This window comes from Triticum aestivum, chromosome 6B (assembly GCF_018294505.1).
Source record: "Triticum aestivum cultivar Chinese Spring chromosome 6B, IWGSC CS RefSeq v2.1, whole genome shotgun sequence".
In the NCBI taxonomy this organism is placed as follows: domain Eukaryota; kingdom Viridiplantae; phylum Streptophyta; class Magnoliopsida; order Poales; family Poaceae; genus Triticum; species Triticum aestivum.
The window spans coordinates 592,037,785-592,051,819 of NC_057810.1; the positions used below are offsets into that span (position 1 = coordinate 592,037,785).

Sequence of the window (14,035 nt, forward strand, 5' to 3'; positions counted from 1 at the left end):
TGGTTCAGGGGCTACTGAGGGAGTTCCGGACTAGGGGGTGTCCGGATAGCCGAACTATCATCATCGGCCAGACTCCAGGACTATGAAGATACAAGATTGAAGACTTCGTCCCGTGTCCGGATGGGACTTTCCTTGGCGTGGAAGGCAAGCTTGGCGATACGGATATGTAGATCTCCTACCTTTGTAACCGACTCTGTGTAACCCTAGCCCTCTCCGGTGTCTATATAAACCGGATGGCTTTAGTCCATAGGACGAACAACAATCATACCATAGGCTAGCTTCTAGGGTTTAGCCTCCTTGATCTCGTGGTAGATCTACTCTTGTAACCCACATCATCAATATTAATCAAGCAGGACGTAGGGTTTTACCTCCATCAAGAGGGCCCGAACCTGGGTAAAAACATCGTGTCCCTCGTCTCCTGTTACCATCCGCCTAGACGCACAGTTCGGGACCCCCTACCCGAGATCCGCCGGTTTTGACACCGACACCAGCCCTCGAGCGAGTCTCAGCCGTCGCTGGCATGCCAGGTCGTGATGCCATGGACATGGCCAGAGGGTGAGGGCTGGAGAACCGGTAGGAGCCCTGAGTCGCGATGCTCAGGCACCCCCCCCTTTAACGTGCAAGCGGCTTGCGTGGACGAGGGTGAAGAAGACACTGTGGGGGCCTTGCATGACGATGCTCCTGGGGGGACCCTACAGGCTCATCACAGAAGAAACGAGAGTTCGTCGCGACAAACGAGGGTCAGTCGTTAGTTGCCTTGGAGAGGCAGTGAGGCGCGAAAGGCCTGGCGAGGTGTGCTGGTTCACCCGTGATCTAGCTCGGGACTCACGGGGCCCACCCCAAGGCGGGTTGCACCAGGCGCTGGGCCTTATCTTGGAGTGTGTTCCTGCAAATTTAGCTAGATGCCGACGCTCTACGTCTTCGGGTCCCGGCTCTCGGGCTTGTCTCAGCCATCGCTGGTATGCCGGGGCGCGATGCCGTGGGCAGACCAGAGGGTGAGGGCCGGAGAGCCGGTAGGAGCCCTAAGTCGCGATGCTCAGGCACCCCCCCTTTAACACGCAAACTTGCGACATCCAGGAATAAAAAAAGGTACCATGAACCGGCACCAAATAACAAGCATGACAGGTCGAAAACACGGCCCTAAGATAAATGCAAGAGGGGTACATGCCACTGGGCCTGACCCGAGCGACTTGGGGATAATGCAGCCCGAGGGGCGCCCCCAGCAGAGTGAGCTAAGAACATGAAATAAAAGAGATACATGCCATAGGGACAGACCCACGCGGCCTGGGAATAATGCAGCCCTGGGGGCGCTCCCAGCTGGAAATGAAACTAGAAAGATGTCACCTGATGATGCTGAAGACGAAGGGGTGTTGATACAGCAGACTCGGTGGGCTGCGGTGGCAGATCCTCACGAGCCCCCAGGCCCTGGGGCCTCGGGAGGCTCCGGAGACGCTGGTGGCTCCTCGCGGACCGTCTCCATCTCCACCAGGGCTGCGGAACGCCTGACCTCTTGAGCCTCCAGGATGGCCCTCATGATGCGCCGGTACACAGCGGCCACGTTCGGCAAGCCGTACGGCATGCGAACGTAGCTGTGGGGCGGGCCCTTGCAGCGTCCCACTCGCGAAGGCCAGAGGCGCTCCTGAGACGCGGCTTGGTTGAGCCCTGGTATGTCGATGCAGACGCAGCCCACCATCCTCACCTGGATGGGGGGCCACAGCGGGTAAGTGGCGGCTGCCTCTCATGACCCTTTGACTCCTGTAGCTCCTGAATGGCCTTGCTGATGAACTCCTGAGGGTTTGACCCTCCTTGCCTTGCTCCTTCTTGATGGAAACGTGCTTCAAAGCACGCCTCCACGTGGTGCCCAAGCGCCTCCCTCGTGACCTTGGCAAGGTCGACGGCCCTCCAGGGGAGAGCCCCCGAGCCCTGCCTAAGGAGGGCGCCGGGCGCGCTTCCCTATGCGATGGCAGGAGGTTCCCACTGAGCAGGCGCGGGCCCAGAGGGACCTGCCTCCTGAGGGGTTGGGCCGGTCGATGTCTTCTTCTTCTTGGGGGCGGCCTCGGGAAGCCTCCTGCTTCCACGATCTGGGTCTTCCAGTGATGCGGCCTGAAAGGCTCTCTCCAGGGAGCAAACTGCGTCTCTCTCTTCGCAGGGCACCGTGATGACTCCGCCACTTCCTGGCATCTTGAGGACGTTGTAGCCGCGGTGGGTTACGGCCATGAACTTGGCCAGCGCTGGGTACCCGAGGATGGCATTGTACGGCAGGCGAATGTGGGCGACGTCAAAGTCGATGAGCTCGGTGCGGTAGTTGTCGTGTGCCCCGAAGGTGACAGGGAGGCAGACCTGCCCAATCGGGACCGTGGAGCCGTCGGTGACTCCGGAGAAAGGCTTGGTGGGCTGAAGCTGACTGTAGGATACTTGGAGATTGTTGAATGTTTCCACGGACAGGACGTTGAGCCCTGCCCCGCCATCGATAAGGGTCTTGGTGACTAGCACGTTGCTAATGATTGGGGAACAAAGCATCGGGAGGACTCCGGCTGTGGCCGCGCACTTGAGCTGATCCGCTGAGCTGAACGTGATGGCGCACGCCGACCACCTGAGAGGGCGCGTGGCCTCGAGCTTGGGGAGGAATGCATTCACTTCGCGGGGGAACTGCTTGAAGATGCGCTGAGAGGCTGGGGCTTGAGCTCCGCCTAGGATGCAGGCGATCGCACGTGGTTCCTGGAAGCCCCCAGCCCCTTCGCCCTAATGACGGTCCTCATTTCTCCTTGGCTGCGGCGGTAGCGGAGGGAGGTCTGCGTTACCTTGCGAGCGATCCTCGCGAGGCTGATCCCTCTAGCCTCCCTCGCAAGGCGGGTCCTGCCAGCGATCCTCGCGAGGTTGGTCGCGCCACCCTTGACGTGGGCCGCGGTCTTCCCAGCGTCCTGTGTTCCTTCCTCCTCCCCATCCGTAGCCCCTGTCGTTGCGGTCGGGACGCCGGCCAGTCCGTCCTTCATGCATGGCTCTGAGCTCTTGGCATTCATTGGTGTTGTGGGTGTGGAGGTCGTGGTACACGCAGTATCGACTGCCCTTGGAGGATTCGGGCTGATCTCCACCCTGCTTGGTGTCTGGTTCGCTGCGAGCACGACAGCCCCCTTGCGCTTCACGTCCTTGGCCTTGGGCTTCTTCTCTTCAGGGTCTGCGACAGGTAATTCGAGGAGGGAGAGACGCCCTTCCTCAGCCCTGGCGCACTTGATCGCCAGGTTGAACAGCTCCAAGGAAGTGCACAGATCTTCATGCATTGCAAGCTCCTCCTTCATCTTGACGTCACGCACGCCGTCAGAGAAGGCTGAGATGATGGCCTCCTCGGTCACCTTAGGAATCTTGAGGCACGCGTCGTTGAAGCGCTGGATGTACTTCTGCAGGGTTTCCCCCGGTTGTTGCTTGATGCGACGCATGTCGCTCACGGCGGGTGGCCGGTCGCGAGTACCCTAGAAGTTGGCGATGAAGCGGGTGCGCATCTCGTCCCAGGAGGAGATCGTACCTGGGGCCAGGTTCAGAAGCCGGGTGCGGGCCCCGTCCTTGAGAGCCATGGGAAACCAGTTCGCCATGACCTTCTCGTCTCTGTTGGCAGCCTCGATGCCCAGCTCGTAGAGCTGAAGGAACTCTGTAGGGTCTGTCGTGCCGTCGTAGAGAGGAGGCAGGTCTGGCTTGAACTTGCCGGGCCACGCGACGGTGCGTAGCTCGGTGGTGAAGGCGCGGCAGCCCGCTGTGGCCACAGGAGGCCTTGGAGGACGAAGGGCTCGGTCTTGCGGGTCTCCGTGCGCCGCAGCTGGGTGCAGCGCGGGGTCTTGATGTGCTGGAGCAGGAGCGTGGTCGGGACGAGCCGGAGCAGGGAGCACTCGGGCAGCTTCACGAGGGCGTGGGACCTCTTGGCAGCTCTGCTCCTGCCGCGCTGGTTCCTGACGGGGCGGGTTCCGCCCAGGGGCCGCGCGCCTTGGAGCCAGGGCGCCTTCTTGAGGGGGAGGCGGCTGAGGCGCCCCAGGAGCTTCATTGCCCGCACATGGCGGGGCGCGGTGCAGCGAGAAAGATGGCGCGGGGGAGCCCCCAGCGGCGAGGACGAGTTCGGCGACTCAGTCGAGCCACTCTTCGTAGACGTCGTCGACTGGGCGGTAGCGCAGGAGCTTGTTTTCTGCGATGAGCGCAACTCGAGCCTCCATGGCCGCGCGGGGCGTGCAGGATGAAGAACCAGCGGGGGTGAGCGAGGGCGTAGCGGTGCGGCCGTCTCGCCTCATGGACGGGTGCTGGGACGATGCTTGCTGCTCATTCCCCGCCGGGCCGGTGGCGGCGTTGACGGCAGGCGACGGGGAACGACGAGGGCGCCCGCCGAGGGAGCCGTCTGGGCGACGCGGGAAGCGAGGGCGGCCCGGCGCTCGGCGCGAACCCGGCGTGCGTCAGACATGGTCACGACGGTCGGAGAAGAACAGGGCGACGGAAGACGAAGTTCGGAGCACCCCTACCTGGCGCGCCAAATATCAGATTTAGGGTTCCAGCAGACCCTTGAGGTTGGAACACTGGGGTGCGCGCGGAGGTTTCGCCTTCTACCTACCTGTTCCTCGCGGAATCGCTTGGATCTAAACTACGAGAAGAACAACACAAGAGACACAGGATTTATACTGGTTCAGGCCACCATTGTGGTGTAATACCCTACTCCAGTGTGTGGCGTGATGGATTGCCTCTTGGGCTGATGATCAACAATACAAGGAAGAACAGCCTCGCGAGGGTCTGTTCTTGTAGTCTCTCTCCTTTTGCCGGCCGGATGGATCGATCTGTCTACCCTGTGGGTGGCTAGTCCTATTTATAGGCGAAGGCCTTAGGCCTCTTCCCAAATATTGAGCGGGAAGGGCGCCAACAATTGGTCAATTTGAAGGGGAACATCTAGTACACTTATCCTGACTAAAGTTGGTCCTCGCCTGTCAAAGGCTCTGGTGGTGACGCCGACTTGGGCTCCACGGTGACCTCCATCCTGCCGTTGGACTGGTCTTGGTCTTGTTGCACCGAAATGGATGCCTTTGCTTGATGCTCCCGCCTGCGCTTGCTCCCCTTGCACCAAAGAGGAAAAAAGGACACTGCGCGGGCTGGCGCCCGTCCGGCGCCCTTGGTCGTCATGGCTTGCGTCATGGGCACCTCGCGAGGTACCCCGCCTTGAACTCTCCGCCTCCTCGTGAGCCAGCCTGACGAGGCCGTGCCTGAGGAAGCTCCTTGTCGTCCGCCCCGCGAGGCTTGGCCCCTCGCGAGGGTCTTGAGCTTGTGCTGATGAAGATGGGCCGTGCTGGGCCCCCTTTGAGCCACGCCGCAGGCCGCAGGCAGGCAAGTCTGGGGACCCCCGTTCCCAGAACGCCGACAATAGTTTCTTAACATTTGTAAAACTTTTCTAATCAGACACGTCACAAAACGGGCAGGTACTGATATCACGTTACCAAACAATAAAACCCTATTTGCATAGAAATCAGTTCAAAAATCCTAACTTTCCTAATTTTTTACCTTTCTTTGATAACAACCAATATTTCCTATGTTTTCCACCTATTGAAAGAAATCACCCCTCCATCGATATTAGCATTTTTTTGAACTGAGATCTCCGGGTTATGATTTTTTTTTTGCAATTCTTTCCAACTGTGACCTCTCCTTCCGCTCCGGCTCCTTCTCGCATAAACACCTCCACCACAGCCAGGTGACACCGCCCCAGACCTCCTGCCTCTCCACACCTTCTCCGCCACCTCCTTCTCGTACTCCATTAACAATCCCTCCGCCACATTTGTCCACAGCGGTGTCGAGGGCATGGCGCAGTAGCGTACCAGCGGTAGAGCAGCGCATAGCAGCAGGAAGCAACACGCAGCAGGCGAGGCGAGCGGTCGACAGTGGAGGGCAGAGATGCAGCCGGCGTGGCTGAGGGGGCGGCCGGCAGAAGATGGCCATGACTGGAGGCGGCGCGAGGCAGGGGCGCGACAGCGGGGCGAGCGAAGGATAGGCCGCAGCAGACGGGGCGAGCGCAGCCAGCGAGAGTGTGGCGCGCGGCCAGGGTGTGTGTCGCGGCGGGGCACAATGGTGCGGTGGCTGCGGCGAGCGCGACAGCAGCGGCGAGCGCGACAGCAGCGGCGGGCGCGACCGACCCGGTGTAGCACGGGCGTGGGCATGGAGAGGGAGTGGCCCCGCGGGCGCGAAAGAAGAGCGGCATGCTCGGGCATGGGCGTGCATAGGAGCGGGCATGTGCCACGGGGTCACTCCGAGGAGCTCGGTGGTTACCCTTGCAATGGCCATGGCGGACGACGGTTCTCGGCCACGGCGAAATACTTAACGAGAGCAAACGAGAGGGGAAACAAGGGAAAGGCAAGAGGAGATCATGGCGGTGTCAATGGCGCCCTAGGGGAAGACATGGGAGCTCGGGGCGGCGCGGATCGAACGGCAATGTCGTGGTGGCCCAAGGTTGAGGAAGACGGCAGCGACGTCGATGCAGGGGTGCTGGACTTGGTCTCGTTGGCGCAGACAAAGTGGAGAAGGCGTTCGGAGCTGCTCGATAAGCTCCTAGCCCACAGGGAGGGCAGTGGCCATGTGGACGGGGTCGGTCATGGTGGCCGTGGCGTCTGACTTCGTCCAGATCGACGGGATCGAGCGAGCGAGGAGGAGAAGTGGATTTGGGAGGGGACGTCGAGGAGGAGTGAGGCCATGGGGGCAGGAAAGGAAGGGCATCAACCTTATCCATTCCCCTTCGGTGCCAGCGAGGTGGTCGGGCGGGAGCCCGGCTCTGTAGTGACGCGGCTCGGGGAACGGGAGAAGACGACCGCGCGGGGACTGGACCACTGAGCCGGTTCGGTGGCAAGGCCCGGGGGGCAGGGCGAATCCCCTTTTACATCGTCCTTTTGATTCTTCAATGTATTCTAATATGTTTCTACTTTTTAACACCGTTTTCTATTTATTCTTATCAACTAAATGATCTCTACTCCTAATGTCTCAGTTGGTAGTCTCCGTTCGGGATTTATTTTCGTCCCACCTCCCGAGTGAGGGAGAGGGGGAGAGAGAGTGAGGAAGAGGGAGGGAGAGGGTGTGTGTGAGAATTTGATGGTAAAAAAGCTCGTCAATATCACTTAATATGTATGAGAATATTAAATGTAATATTAACATAATTGATATTGAACTTTTAAAGTTAATATGGTCCCGTTGCAACGCACGGGCGCTCTTTTAGTTGGAAATAGTAGATAGACACCTACTGCTTTCGTTTAAACGCTCTTATATTTTTACAGTGAAAGTATCTACAAATTTACTCATTTAATTCCTCGAAGATTCTTCAGACTTTGTCCCTCCATCCCTCCATGATTGCTTGATCACGGAGGAGAAAAGGCAGTAGCATGGAATCTAGACTCCGCTGCACGACACATCGGTGGTTTTTGCCACTTGAAACCAGCGCCATCCAAGAACAATGACTTACATCATTCAGTGCAAGTTGGTGCATAGTCAAAGGTTTGGTGGCGGCCAGAAATATGTTTGTTCAGTGGAATTTTCTTGGTATTTTGTCATCTATAAAGGTTGGAATTTTGTTGTGCGCAGCCTGCAAGCGCTTTAATTAATAGCGCTCTGGTTGCTAAGAAAAGTGAAATGCACTGTGCAACAACCACTTGTTTATGCTAATTGGCATCCTGTTTATTGCTGTCATCACAACATACTGCAAAGACAGGAAAAGAAAATCAAACAAATGTATATAGGGCTGTTTTAGTTGGTGTGTGCAGCTCCTGGTCATCAAATAAGAACTGTATATAATTGTGTTAGTTGCTCCAAATAATGGACCTAATCACAACACACAGTATAATGGCGACGTTTTTCTTTCAATGAATAGAATGAGGATGTCGATAGGTCGTTATCCGGGAAAATACAAATACTCCTGCCTGAGCACAAGAGACATAAATTCGGATGAAGAGACGTGTCGCCAGTTTTATACTACTAGATGTTAAAAATAGTTGCGGCTGGTACTCTACATTTTCTTTGACAACGACCAATTTACTGTGTCAACGTTAATCGTGTAAGCTGTAGCTACAACTCTGCATAACAGTAAGAAGAAGGTGCTTGAGTTTGTGAAAGTGATGTTGAATTTGAAGCGGACTAATGTCAGGAGGGTAGCCCATGATATTGCTAAGTTCTGTTTTGTTATATTTTTGTAAAAACGGAAGATTTAATCATGGGCGGAATTCCCTATTGAGCTATTTTTTTCTTGATTAATATACGGGGCTTCAAACAAAAACACAATATAATATATGTACTGTAAAGTTTTAACCATGATTGGAATAGTTGAGGTTGATGAATGTTCTGGTAATTTTTTGTTGGCAATATATAAATTGACAATCTCAAAACAATAAATCTCAATGTAAAACTCAATCCACAACCGAAGGAAGGACAAATTTCACTGTGCATAATATCACACTCCAAAGAGGCTTGCTTTGCATACGACACCTCCATTCCGATTTCTATACGATACACCATCATTCGGAATGTACGGTAAGATTTTTTTGCATGGTAAATGTACGGTAGTTTGTACTAATTCACAATTTGCCCTGAATACGATACACCTCCATTGGAGCGTGCAACGGAAGTACATCCGACCATTAAATTTAACATCCATACGCATATCGGACCGCGATATCTCGTATGCACGGTAGTTTGACATTGAAAATTTGCCCTCAATAGTAAATGGAGCTACCATTCACATTATGTTTGTCCTTTTTCATTTCTTGATTGATGAAGTGTGTGGATTACATCTTGTACCAATCTGACACATAGTGACATAATGTGACTTCGATTCAAACCATTTTATTAGTTGTACTCCGTAGAATATTGGTGTAGACCAATATAGCATAGAGCATCGATGTATCCTAGAGCCATAGACGCAGTCAAGCCACCAAGATAGAAATCCGCGTCGGTACATCCCGATCATTGTTTCCTCCTGACTAAAAAATTTCCCCTCCGTCACTTACTATGCATAATCGACTTTTTTTTGATTGATTCAAAATGGAAAATCCTTGACGCTACGAGTACTGCAATTGGGCCACTGTTTGCGAGCAATCTTTTCAAAATCCCGTGAAACTCGTACGGTCGCCGGAAAGAAGAGATTTTTTTGGTTTGGAGCATCAGTTAAAGTACCGAGGAGGAGGCCACTAGCCCCGGTCTCTGTTTGTCTTCTCCCTCCACCACCTCCACCTCCCTCCCCCCTCCTCGCCGAGTCGCCGTCCCCTCGCTTTCAACCCCCCGGACGAAAGCAAGAATTCCTCGCTAGAATCCGACCCCGGGCCGATTTGCGTGGATTCCGTGCGGCCCCTTCTGCGCCATGGACTTCTGATCCGGGGCCTCTCGGATCTTGGGAGGAAGGTGGGTGACGGGCGGTGGGCGGTGGGCGGTGAGCCGGCCCGGAGATGGCCGGCGGGAAGGAGCCGATCGAGGTCAAGTTCCGGCTCTTCGACGGCACGGACATCGGGCCCAGCAAGTACGACCCCGCCACCACCGTCTCCGCGCTCAAGGACTTCATCCTCGCCCGGTGGCCGCAAGGTGAGACGCAGATTCCCTCCGCTCGATTTGGCCGGCCCTCCTGATCCGCTTGCTTGAATCGGCGATGAAAGAAAGATGCGCGCCTCTGTAGCTCTTGCTGCCACGAAGTTTCGGGGATCATGTATAGCTTTTTTTTTTTTTATATGGTTGTTGCGTGGTGCTCGTGCAGTTCTAGCCTTGCTCGCGGCAGATAAGTGTTGTTGGTGTGCCTGATTAGTTGTTCTTCTCTTGAGTAACACATGACTGCTGCATCATTTCCCCCCTCCCCTCGGCTTCAGCACAGCTTTAGAACTGGGTAAGCTATATAAACGGCCAATTGATGATTCCCCTTCTCAGTGTATGTGTATGCATACCTATAGAAAACCTCCCACGGACAGTGAGCACTGCCAAAAATGGTACTATGATTTTTGCCAAATTTTGTGGCAGAATTCCGGGAAGATCATTTTCTGTTGGCAGCAATTGGTTTTATTTGTATCAGAAAACACAAGTTGAATGAAGGGACAAACAAGTCCTATGGAGACGCAGAGAAGCCCCGGTTTGACTTTAGAGTGCCTGTTTGTTCTCTTGCATTCTGCGAACAGAATTGAGCTAGCAATATATAAGCAGTTGTCTCTCCATCTTTACACGAACTGAGGTCCTTTGCATGAATATGATAGCAGGGCCATTCTCCATAGGATTCATTATGCCTAACGACCTGTTCGAAGTTATCTGATTATCACACGCAGGTGGGGATCTTCTCTTGGTATGATACACTAGGGAGTGAATGGCTAGAACAAGTAAAATTGAATCCTTTCCGAGCTGAATTAGCTCCCAGAAACATTCCGTTCATGGTGTCGGTGCTTATTAACCCGAACATATGGACGCTAATCATCACCATCACTGTATGTCATCTTTCTATGGGATGTTCGAATTTATTCTGATTTGTCCAGGGCTTAATTTGCATTATGACTGGCAATAGTACAATGGCATGTTTTTTCTTCTTTCTAAGGCACCTTGCTTGATTTTGATTTTGACTTCGAATTTATCTGGATTGGTTCTTTTGAAAACTCGCTCCATAATCCGAACATATTATGCTTACCGGAATCCTAGTTTATTTTATTAAAAGGAATTGTTCTTGTCATTTCTGATGACAGATAAGGAAATAACTCCGAAAACTGTCAATGACCTGAAGCTCATCAATGGTGGAAAGATATTGGAGAATAACCGGACACTTGCCGAGTCGCGTGTTACAATAGGAGAGGTCCCTGGAGGTGTAATTACAATGCATGTGGTAGTGCGCCCTCCACAAGTTGACAAAAACCGTGGTATTGCCGACAATTTTACGCCTTTTCTTTCACATTGTGTTCCTGGTTCTGTAATGATCTCTTACATTCTGTTACATTCATTGAATGAAAAATGTTGGATACAATCAACTATCATTTTTGATTTTTTTGCTATAAAAATCCACATGTATCGGCATGAATCTGTATAATCCAAATGCAGCAGCCTGCAAGACGAACCCACTTAAAACCTTTTTTCTGAACCAAAGGGGTCGCCCCCAACCTCATTTTTATTAAACGAGGCAACAAAACAGTCGAACCCACATATTTCCATGGAGTAAACTTTATTCCTTCCGTTTTAGTAGTGATTTGTTGATCACACCATATTTTTAGTCGGAAATTCTGTTCGAACTCTGTGTGAGCCAGTGTATCTTACGTAGATAGAGGCACAAATAAAGAGTGACTAAACAGCACATGGTATTAAGAAGGTTTAGTGGTATTGATGGTTTTTTCAGTCCTTTTGTGATTTATGAAGTTCTGCCAAATTGGCTCTTTTTTTTGTGTGTTCGGAATTTGAAAAGTATAATTACGAGAGTGATGTTGTCACATCCGTGGGTCAGTCATGTGAAAATTGGGGTATTTGTATTGAATTGTTTTTGACCATGTTTCCATATAAACTATTAAGGATTTCGCTATAAATCAAACATATGCAAAATAGTTGGGTTTATCATATTATTGCAATTATGTGGTGCTTAAAACTGTCACGCAATTTATGCGACACTTCTAAACAACCTATAATTTTGTTTTTTTTGGATTTGTTCTTTTCAGAGAAGCAGCTGGGCAATTCCCCCAAGCAGAACAGATGTGGATGCACCATACTGTGATACGGCACCTCCCCGGTGATGTTCGATGCGCCTAGTTGTAGAATTTCTCTTGTGCTTTTGTTGCGTCAACGGCGCGGTGTGTATTCATTTTGACATCCAGTTCCTGGAGCCATTGAAACTCGATCTAGAGACGCATGCATGTACTCGACACTCCTGAAAGCATGCTGGGGATCTGGTGGGACTGGCTGGGAGTAAAGGTTCCTCCTTGGGATGTTGCTGCTGTAGCAGGAGTCAAGGAATGGATTGGATGCTTGCTGTTGTGTAAATTGTATTGTGGAAACAACCATCTTTTCATTTTTCCTTTGGCTATGTTTGACATTATATCGATTCTTTTTAGCGCTGCTGTTTGCAATGTAAGGGCGTGTTCGGTAGTTGCCTGGCTTCTCAAATCCACGTTTCCAGCCGCAGAGTCCAGCCGAACGGGTCTACTCCTGGATTTTGGACCGAGAAGCTGGCTCAAATCTGTGTGTAAAAACGACGGAGCGACGGAGTTGGAAATACCTGGCTCCTAGAAAACAGCGAAGCGGGATTTGGATAGAAATTACGGGCCTCTGCCACCGCCAAGTGATCGATCCAGCCCCGCACGCATCAGGGACACGCTCGAGCCCGGCCTGTCCCGTGACTCCTCTTCCCCCTCCCCAACCCTAGCCGCCGCAAGCCTCAGGCGATGGCGCAAAGCACCTCGACCACCGGCGGACACGCTCTCCCCCGCCCCTAGTCCATGCCGTGACCCACCCTTCCCCGCCCTGCTCGCCCTCTTTCGCCACCGTCGCCGACCAGGTCCGCCGCCATCAGCGACGAGCTTCCCCGCCCCCGCCCACCCTGTTTCGCCACCATCGCCGACCAGATCCGCCGCCGCGATTCGAGCACTGTCCGTCAGCGACGAGCTTCTCTGCCGTCAATCGAGCTCCTCCGCCTCCCCGTGCACCTCATCCCAATTCTGGAAGGTGATTTCATGCCCGACCACCTCTCCCTATACATGCTCATGGTGGAATTTGTGATGTACATGGTGATTAGTTGTAGGATTTGGTGATGTGCTTTGGTAATTTTTTGTGGGTGATGTGTTGCCTGTAGATTATAGGAAGGGGACAGAGAAAAATGTAAATGTTTTGTACATTCTCTGCTGCTGCATGTTCAGTACATGCTCATGGATAGTGCTGCATTTTGTTGCTATGTATGTTCAGTACATGTCCAGTACAACAATAGAATTTTGCTAGTACATAATTAATGACAACAGCAACACTTGTACATGTTTTTTATAGTTAAGCACTCACATATTTTTTATAGTCAAGTTCAGAGCATGTCTTCGAGCATGACTGCCGAGTGGGATGAAGAGAACACTAGGATCGTTACCAACTTGATGGTTACGCAAGTGCGGGCTGGAAATAGGCCAAACAAAATCTTGACCCCTAGTGCATTCGAGGAAGTGGCATTGCAATTCAAAGTGAGAACCGGATTGGACTACACGAGCAACCAAATGAAAAACATATGGGACAAGCTGAAAGCAGATTACGCTTTATTCAAGAAGCTCAAGCTAAAGGAGACCGGAGGGGGATGGGACTTTGTTCTCAACACTGTCAAACAAGATAAGGAGTGGTGGAAGAAAGCAAAAATTGTGAGTTGTCATGTTTCTGGATTGCATTTATTTTTAATAAAGTCGTATAACTTTTGTTATTACTAATATTTGTTTGCAATGTATTATAGGACCTTAAAGGCTGCGGCAAGTTCCAAAAGCGTGGACTACGCAATGAAGAAAACTTGAGCATTATGTTTGAGGACATCACCAGTGATGGCACAGACCATTGGAATCCTTCTACAGGCATACCTCCCTCCTCTAGTGCAGCAATACCAGATACCATTGATATTGAAGCCATCACAGATGTTGATTTGCTAGAAGATCCCCAAGTGCCACCTTCTCCTGCTATGCCACCTTCTCCTAGTATGCCACATTCTCCTTTCGTGCCATCAACGAAAAAGAGGCTTGGAAAAACCATTGATGACAAGCACAAGAAACCTAGGACTGCACAAGTGATGCAAGATGAGATTACACAGATTAAAATCATTGCTAAGGAGTCCCAAGAAACCGTTCAATCATTCATAAAGAATGATGATGCCACTTCTGTTGCCAGTACCATGAATGAAGTGCTTGCTCTTGGTATTTTAGAGGGTAGTGATGAACACTACATAGCGACTGAGTTATTCATCAAAAGAGAGCAAAGAGAGATGTTTCTACACATGGGTGTTGCCGCACGAAAAGATTGGCTTCGTAGGAAGTTTGCCATGACGTATGGGAAATAGTTGGTTCCACTAGATGGTTTCTCATGTCTT

The 14,035-nt window shown here is 52.2% G+C and overlaps 2 protein-coding genes across 3 annotated transcripts; both read left to right on the plus strand.

Annotated features, from left to right (window-relative positions):
• The first annotated feature begins 9,124 nt into the window (after positions 1-9,124).
• On the plus strand, positions 9,125-12,043 carry LOC123138201 (membrane-anchored ubiquitin-fold protein 3). 2 transcript variants are annotated; one of them, XM_044558134.1, is made up of 3 exons: positions 9,125-9,564; positions 10,698-10,868; positions 11,652-12,043. In XM_044558134.1, the coding sequence occupies exons 1-3, from the start codon at positions 9,432-9,434 to the stop codon at positions 11,705-11,707; spliced, it is 360 nt and encodes a 119-aa protein (XP_044414069.1). In that variant the 5' UTR covers positions 9,125-9,431; the 3' UTR covers positions 11,708-12,043. The 2 variants fall into 2 exon arrangements, with proteins under 2 accessions (XP_044414069.1, XP_044414070.1); XM_044558135.1 differs by having other exon boundaries at positions 9,183-9,564; positions 10,698-10,865.
• Positions 12,044-12,533: 490 nt separating this feature from the next.
• Positions 12,534-14,035, plus strand: LOC123138202 (L10-interacting MYB domain-containing protein-like). Its single transcript, XM_044558136.1, has 3 exons — positions 12,534-12,654; positions 13,005-13,322; positions 13,412-14,035. The coding sequence occupies exons 2-3, from the start codon at positions 13,008-13,010 to the stop codon at positions 14,003-14,005; spliced, it is 909 nt and encodes a 302-aa protein (XP_044414071.1). The 5' UTR covers positions 12,534-12,654; positions 13,005-13,007; the 3' UTR covers positions 14,006-14,035.